Below are 9,142 nucleotides of genomic sequence, written 5' to 3'. Positions count from 1 at the left end.
ATGTATGTTAATTATGATCTCATTCCCCGGTGATGACAGAAGTGGTCAGTGAGACGGCTGGTTGCTCATGAACTCCATGACACTGGAGAAGCAGAGGGAGGTACAGAGCTGGGCCAGCGTGTCACTGCAGTGCAGCTGACGGTCCGTCTTCACCATCTCAAAGGACCTCAGCCTCATGTCTGGCTCCCAGAGTGTACAAGGAACAGGTGCACCTGAGCCAGGGCAGTGGAGAGAAAGATCAACAGCGTACCAAATGGCATCCTATTCCCTATATGGTGCATTATCAGGGCCCAGGTCAAAGGTAGTGCACTATAAACAGAATAGGGTGCCATTTGGGATGCATCCCATGATTCAGGGGTAAATATAAGTACTGTATGAAACTGTTAGTGGCATAGCCGTAGAGCTATATGCATGTCCTTATCTAGAGGTTTCCCACAGTGCAATACTGTACAGTACAACACAGTACAATCTTCGTGTATATTAGTGTATGCCACCCCAGCTACATTTTGAATTGCTTTACATGTTTGCCACCTACGGGATAATGTTTTGATGACCTTGCCTTTTTTTGTGCCCAAAAAGTCAATCAGCTTCTTTTTCTCTTGTGGGTTTGAAGGTTCATTGGTCTCTTCCACATCTTTATCAATTTCTTGGCAGACCACAGCAAGCAGGAGTCCAGCCAAGACAAACCCTGGCAGTCAACCAGGTACACACAAACAAAGAGAATCCAAACATGGCTGTACATATAAAACCAAAAGTGTGTTTTAGACTAAAGATGGATGTGAGAAGTTAGACTGCTAGTACCTCAATCTGTTACCAAAACAGAACTTACTATAGCTATGTGTCTATTTTTTTTTGTTTTTTTGTGACTTTCCACATGTTCCTTGACTGAACTTATATTGTATTTAGGCTACTGAAACCAAAAGATAGGTGCCAGGTGAAATTGCTTAAATAAGACAAATAGTTGAAATAATGACCTGTGTAGGTCCTGACAAAGCTTGTCAACATGTTGCTCTTTTCTCTTACTGCACAAATTATAAACGCCACAATTTCAAAGATTTGACTGAGTTACAGTTCATATAAGGAAATCAGTCAAGTGAAATAAATTCATTAGGCCCTAATCTATGGATTTCACATGACTGGGCTGGGGTGCAGCCATGGGTGGGCCTTGGATGGCATAGGCCCACACACTTGGCAGCCAGGCCCAGCCAATCAGAATGAGTTTTTCCCTACAAAAGGGCTTCATTACAGACAGAAATATTACTCAACACCCCCCTCCCGACAATAACGAAGGTGAGGAAGCTGGATGTGGAGGTCCTGGGCTGGTGTTACACATGGTCTGCGGTTGTGAGGCCAGTTGGACGTACTGCCAAATTCTCTAAAATGATATTGGAAGCAGCTTATGGTAGAGAAATTAACATTAAATTCTCTGGCAAACAGCTCTAGTGGACATTCCTGCCAATCGCATGCTGCCTCAAAACCTGAGACATATGTGGCATTGTGTTGTGTGACAAAACTGCACATTTTAGAGTGGCTTTTTATTGTCCCGAGCTCAAGGTGCACCTGTGTAATGATCATGCTGTTTAATCAGCATCTTGATATACCACACCTGTTAGGTAGATGGGTTATTTTAGCAAAGGAGAAATGCTTATTAACAGGGATTTAAACAAATTTGTACAAAACATTTGAGAGAATTAAGCTTTTTGTGCGTATGGAACATTTCTGGGATTTTTTTATTTCAGCTCATGAAACATGGGACCAACACTTTACATGTTGGGTTTATTTTTTTGTTGTGTACTTTAATACACATCTGTCAAGCAAGTGCAATCAACATTTGCTCTGGCCTTTAGCTATCACACAGAATTTACTCTGACTATTAGTCAGCTATCATACAAAAGATTCATACAAAAAATCTGTACATGCCGTATTTATGAACTATACATTTAGGTGTGTAGAAGATGATTACCTCTAGTACCCTGCTGTCACTTTCTTACAATTATAAAACACTATGTTTCTGTATCATTATGCATGAAATGTTGCTTGATACTTTCTCACTAACGCATATAACGTTGTAATCCATGAACTGAGAACTAACCATCCTTTACTTATGAACTGAGAACTAACCATCCTTTACTTATGAACTGAGAACTAACCATCCTTTACTCATGAACTGAGAACTAATCATCCTTTACTCATGAACTGAGAACTAATCATCCTTTACTTATGAACTGAGAACTAACCATCCTTTACTTATGAACTGAGAACTAACCATCCTTTACTCATGAACTGAGAACTAACCATCCTTTACTCATGAACTGAGAACTAACCATCCTTTACTCATGAACTGAGAACTAACCATCCTTTACTCGTGAACTGAGAACTAACCATCCTTTACTTATGAACTGAGAACTAACCATCCTTTACTCATGAACTGAGAACTAACTATCCTTTACTTATGCACTGAGAACTAACCATCCTTTACTCATGAACTGAGAATTAACCATCCTTTACTCATGAACTGAGAACTAACCATCCTTTGCTCATTTTACCTGCCACTGTATTGTGTCTTCATAACAGCTGTCTATGTGCTCTGGGGATGTAAAGTACCCCACTGAGTGTTTCCCTGGTCCTAGACCAAATCTCATTGGATGATGGATAACATTCTACTCCTCAGGAAAAGACCAATGAACAGGGCCATGGAGAGACAAATGACAACCAGCACCGCAGTACTGACAGCCACACGGCCCATTGGGCTTCTCTGGGACTGGAATGAGACTGTTGGAGGGGCAGAAAGTAGGGATATATCAACATACTGTAACCAATTGGAGCATTTATTTTATTTTATTGAAAGGCATAGGCTTTGATGACTGTGATTATCAAGGGCAGCTTGGAAGAATTTCTTACATTATGAAGCTGTTGGAAGACCTATAGGAGATGGAAACAGAGTAAGATGTTCAAGAATGAAGTGACTTACATTACAATACATTTAATTACTCATTCTGTATAAGCAATGAAATGACTAATCAATTTCACTCTCAGCAAGTGTCATTAATTCATGTCTGATATATCATTAATGTCTGCTAACATATCACACCACTGGTACAGTATGGCCGCACCGTCGTCCACTTTGGTCTTGATGAGTCCGGAGGAGACTGTGGCCTGGTCGTTGGCCAACCCTCCCTGGGCTTCTCTCTTTTTCCTGGAGGAACCTGAACAGTTCTGGGATCAAACAGGCAGAGTTCAGACAGGAAGTAAAACATTTATCTGTTCAGTTGGATACGCTTAGAATATCATAGGGTTGTCTCATAAATTAGTGTTCTTCAGAACAGAGGGCAATATAGTCTGGGAAACCCAGACTCTAGGCAACAGGTGTTAAGCTGGAATCTTTGAATGTTGTTGTAGACAAACCGGATATCGAGAGAGAAAGCAAGGGCAAAATTATGAATGTGATTGTGACCACCACTGTGTACAATTGTAAAATGTTTTGTTTTGTTTCTCTGAGTGAAGGCAGTGACATGTGTGTTATTTTCTAATTGTTGATATTTACGGGCAGTAAGGACGAGCAGGAGGACACCTCACAGAGTCGGGTGACACAGTGCAGGTAGAAAGTGGAGATGGTCATGTTCTTGTGTTCAATGAAACGGAAGGCCTCAAAGGAGAAGTGTGCATTCTGAGACGCTCCGTTCAACTCGACCCTGGTTTTTCTATCACGTGTACACCTTTGATGAGATAAGAGATATGAGTCATACACATACACAAATTAGGCGTGACCAGAAACCAAAAATGCTTCGGTTTCAGTTAGAGTTATTATAAATCTATAGATATTAAACTGGGTGAATAATACTGACTCACCCAACAAAGAGGTCATAGTAGGTGCTGTTGTTGGGAACGGGACTTGTTGTTGCATAGCATCGGTCAAGCAGAACGTGGAACCTTTAGAGAGGAACAGAGGGACAGATTCTAGAATGCAGTATAGCTACAGCACTTTTTTTCTTAAATATATTTGTTTTTTATTTGTGAGAAATTGTATGTTTTGTAGTACGGTTCTTTACAAAAGGCTCAACATCTGTAGTCCTACCTCTCTGTTAGACTGGTGGCTTTCACGGCCACAAAGATTCTGGTCTTCAGATTTATTCCATTCTCTGGGACAATGAGTTGCTGAGTGTAGTCAGTGTCCTGTTTCACAGCAAAACACCAGTCTATTATAAGCACAACACAATTGCTTCATATCCTATAGAAGTGCACTGTGTACTTCTGGCAGTAATGTGCTGAAGGTAGACACTTACACTGTAGAGCCACATGCTCAGTGTACTGACAAAGCTGCCTTCATTGTCCCTCACTGCAAGACTCACACCCGATCTGTGGACAATCAAGGGGAGGGAATGTTACAGTGACGCATACTGTACATGGTTTACACTCAATAATGAACAGGCTGTTTGAGTCATTAGACAAAATCATGCAGAATTATACTGGGAGTTACAGTAGAGTAGGTGATGAATTTAAGTACTCACACTGTGACTTTACTGTTGTTGACCAGATACTGCAGAGGGTAGCGACAGGAGAACATGTAGATGATCTGCCGGCGGTAGGTGACAATAGATGCACTGGGGTCCAGCGAGTTGATGGTGCCAGATATATTAACAAACTGGACATTTGAGAAGTCAGAAAATAACCCAGTACCAACTTCATTGGTTATCTAGAGTCAAGACAAAGAGATTCAAAACACCCAGCTTAGAACAATAAGTGGCAACTCGAAGAATCAAATACACATTTTCTCTAACCATAATTAACCAAGCAGGTAAATACATTCCTGTAATTGATTTACCCTGAATGTGTTGGAGCAGACAGCCACAGCATCAGCAGTTATTGACAGATTGAATTTCAGGATTGGAGGGTCAATGTTCCAGTCAGGTATTCCATGGCACCCGGAGAGGATGAACTGTGCGTTGAGGGCCATCAGGGTTTCGTTGTATCCACCAAAGTAGACTGGGCATAACAAGATACTCAACTCCATAACCTCAGTACCACAGGTCACTGTGATGTCCGAGTTCACTGGGAAAGACCAGAGATATGAACCATTAGATAAGACAATGGAATAGCGCATAATGTGGTACAACAGTAATACTATAATAGTAATTACCTGACATTTTGGTGACGTTGATGTGTGTGAAAATGTTGTTTTATCATCACCCTAACCTCTGTTGAAATAAGAGGGGATGGAAGTACTTGTACCAGCTGAGCAGTGTATTCACTAACCTGGTGGTCTGAATGTTGAGTGCATGTTGCAAAAAGTGCTGGGTGTCTGGGCCTCACTCCGCAGAATCAGGCAAAGCTGGCACACAAGCAGGGGCAGCCACATTGTTCTCAGTCTGCAAGTACAAGACACTCCACAATGAGGACCAAGGCATTCACCAACCTCTTCTGAGGCCATTATCTGAAAAAACATCACACATCGATATGACTTTGTCCATAAACTCACAATCCCCTTTTGAAAAGGCCAATTACAAAATCACAAATAAACAGGAAATTATAGATTATACGGAATAATCTTGCATAGATTAAAGACAAGCACACTTCTTACATTTGTGCACTAATTAAAGCACACATTTGTATGCATCTATTATTAAGAAAATAAGCAAATATGTATTCTAGTTGATGACATTCCAGTGAAATGGCAAAAAAAATATGTTGTCAAAGACTCACCTGTAGGTGTTCATCTTACTTTGTCTTTATCTCTGTCTCCAGCTCCCTATATTTATACTGGCCTCCTGAGGAGCAGAGGGGCGTGAGAGTGAATATCCCATACAAAAGATATAGTAACATGAGATATGGATGTTCAGAAACATCTCAGTACTGCATGTTGTTGTATTTTCAACATTGCTATATACTTCAATTATCAAGTATTTTTATACATTTTTCATATTTTACCAATGATCTCTGTCAGTAGACATACCTACAATGTTGCTTTAGAATGCAAGACTAAAGGTGATTTATCAACATGGGGTGAAATGAAGAACACAGATGCACTTTAAAGTAAGACAATTTCATTAAATATCCTCTGACAGTAATTGTATGATTTTGTGTTGATTATAGCCAATGTACTTCAACAGCGTTGTGCATCTGAGATAGACTGCCACAGGATGAGCTCAGTGCTCGAGGAACAACTTGATGACATAATTCAAGTAATTTTCTACCTGTTTCAATTGAGTTACAATCAAGTCCACACCAAGCACATACTGTCCATGGGATAGGGAGACGTGAAGGTAGGTGGGATGGAAGGTGTTATTATAAAGGTGTGAATAGCCATTAATGGTGTTATGTAAGGACTACATAATGAATCGTCTCAGACATAATGTAATAAGCACATTCAATTCAAGTATATATTAAGTACATTCAACACTCTACAATGATTACTATAATTATGCTCTTGATCCCTGGGATCAGCAGACGGAGGGTGTACAAAGTGATGTCGTCAGATATTCTGTTGCCATTGTTTTTGTATGGTGATAAACGTGTCATTATTTGATACAGCATGGCTTTCATAATGTATCAGGTTTGGCGGTTAGGCGCCTCAGCCAGGCATCTAAATTGGATGTAGAAAATCTTTCAATTTTCTCCCTGTTCAGGAATAAAAGACACACCTATTGAAGAGAGAGCCAGGGTATTTTGTGTGGCACCCCAACATGAAAGGGAGTTTCCTGGATCCCCCAGAGACAGCACTACAATAGCCTGTATTAGTACAGCCCAATAAAAACGCATGCTAAATTACTCTAGTGGTATCCAACGATAAATGCCAGTTTTGATCTCACCTTTGCTGTCTAAACATCTATTTTTCTCCAAGGCACACCATTGGTGTTGTTTACTGTAGGCCTAGAGATGCTTTTACCATTACATAAGAACCATAAACAACAACACATATATAGGATTGCCACCATCATGTATCTTTCATTATTTTTCTGCAGATATGCTTAGCACTATTTCTTCTTTCTCTAACAACCTGTTCCAGTCCAGACACAAAGGCCAATAGGCAGCAATTGTTAAGTGAGGCAACCTCTTTAGCTAAATCCCAACCTTATTTCACAGAGTGAGTCTCTCTCTCTCTCTGTGTCTGTGTGTCTCGCTCCCTCATCTGACTCACAGGGTTATGTCAGGGTTTCTGCTGGGCTGTCCTTTATCAAGGAATGTATCTCTCCCACAGTACAACAAAGCCTAGGCTACTGTACTGTGAGCTGTAGCTCCCCTGTGCCAGTAAGCTATACTTCACACCTCCCATGGGAGCAGGGACGTATACATTTGATACAAGCAGATGGCAGGAGAGGAGACAAAGCAAGAACGTGTTCTCTGCTCTCATCTCGTGTACTCTAGTTCACCTGTTCAATTTCATCCAAGCACAAACAACTGCTGTAGGCTTTCCCGATTAGTCGTAGTGGGAGGACCACACAACATGTCATCGCGTTACTTCAATATCAATACATAGTGTAAAAGCAGGTGAGCTGGTTAGACTATTTTTGGCAATTTTTTGTGTTTTGTGGTGGAAATCTGAGCTGGTCGAGCATAACTTCCAATACATAAGTTAGTCCTAAATGTTTATAAAACTAAAAGCATTGTATTTGGGAAAAATCATTCACTAAACCTCAAATAAATATTGTAATGAATAATGTAGAAATTGAGCAAGTTGAGGAGACTAAACTGTTTGAAGTAACCCTGGATTGTAAACTGTCAATGTGAAAACATATTGATGCAACAGTAGGTAAGATGGGGAGAGGTATGTCTGCTTTCTTAACAGCACCACCAACAAGGCAGGTCTTACAGGCCCTAGCTTTGACACACCTGGAATACTACCCAGTCGTGTGGCCAGGTGCCACAAATAGGGACTTAGGAACATGAGAATTGGTCCATAACAGGGCAGCACGGCTGGCCCTTAAATGTACATGGAGAGCTAACATTAATAATATGCATGTCAATCTTTCCTGGCTCAAAGTAGAGGAGAGATTGATATGCTGAATGCACTGACCTGTCTGTTTAAACTACTAGCACACAACTCAGACACCCATCCATACCCCACAAGACATGCCACCAGAGGTCTCTTCACAGTCCCCAAGTCCAGAAGAGTCTATGGGAGGTGCACAGTACTACATAGAGCCATGACTACATGGAACTCTATTCCACATCAAGTAACTGCAAACAGTAAAGTTAAATTTAAAAAACAGATAAACATACACCTTATGGAACAGCGGGAACTGTGAAGAGTCATACACACAGGCACTGACACATGCATACACACACATGATAATATACACACGTACACATGGATTTTATGTTGTAAATATGTAGTAGTAGAGTAGTGGCCTGAGGGCACACACTTAATGTGTTGTGAAATCTGTAGTGAAATGTAATATAACGTTTTTAATTGTATATAACTGCCTTAATTTGGCTGGACCCCAGGAAGAGTAGCTGCTGCCTTGGAAGCAGCTAATGGAGATCCATAATAAATACAAATACGTCAAACCTATTACCCATAGATAGACAGGCTAGAAATGTTCTAATGGCCCAGAGCAGTCAAAAACGTGATTTTCCTGTGTTATATCTAGCTACTCTTCCTGGGGTCCAGCCAAATTAAGGCAGTTATATACAATTAAAAACGTAATATTACATTTCACTACAGATTAGAGTAGTGGCCCTCAGGCCCTACATATCTAATACATTTATATACAGTGGGGCAAAAAAGTATTTAGTCAGCCACCAATTGTGCAAGTTCTCCCACTTAAAAAGATGAGAGAGGCCTGTAATTTTCATCATAGGTACACTTCAACTATGACAGACAAAATGAGAGAAAAAAATCCAGAAAATCACATTGTAGGATTTTTTATGAATTTATTTGCAAATTATGGTGGAAAATAAGTATTTGGTCAATAACAAAAGTTTATCTCAATAGTTTGTTATATATCCTTTGTTGGCAATGACATAGGTCAAACATTTTCTGTAAGTCTTCACAAGGTTTTCACACACTGTTGCTGGTATTTTGGCCCATTCCTCCATGCAGATCTCCTCTAGAGCAGTGATGTTTTGGGGCTGTTGCTGGGCAACACGGACTTTCAACTCCCTCCAAAGATTTTCTATGGGGTTGAGATCTGGAGACTGGCTA

At 40.5% G+C, this 9,142-nt stretch overlaps 1 protein-coding gene across 1 annotated transcript; it reads right to left on the bottom strand.

Annotated features, from left to right (window-relative positions):
• Positions 1 to 45: 45 nt before the first annotated feature.
• On the bottom strand, positions 46 to 5,356 carry LOC109904860 (zona pellucida-like domain-containing protein 1). The gene is made up of 11 exons (XM_031791430.1): positions 5,254 to 5,356; positions 4,823 to 5,049; positions 4,509 to 4,693; positions 4,284 to 4,356; positions 4,076 to 4,173; positions 3,850 to 3,930; positions 3,545 to 3,716; positions 3,092 to 3,216; positions 2,902 to 2,922; positions 2,720 to 2,772; positions 46 to 212 (listed from the first exon to the last, which is right to left on the bottom strand). The coding sequence occupies exons 1-11, from the start codon at positions 5,354 to 5,356 to the stop codon at positions 46 to 48; spliced, it is 1,305 nt and encodes a 434-aa protein (XP_031647290.1).
• Positions 5,357 to 9,142: the final 3,786 nt, after the last annotated feature.

Source organism: Oncorhynchus kisutch, linkage group LG15, assembly GCF_002021735.2.
Source record: "Oncorhynchus kisutch isolate 150728-3 linkage group LG15, Okis_V2, whole genome shotgun sequence".
Lineage (NCBI taxonomy): Eukaryota > Metazoa > Chordata > Actinopteri > Salmoniformes > Salmonidae > Oncorhynchus > Oncorhynchus kisutch.
Note: the sequence above shows the minus strand (reverse complement) of the source record. Positions and strands in the feature narration are given on the sequence as shown.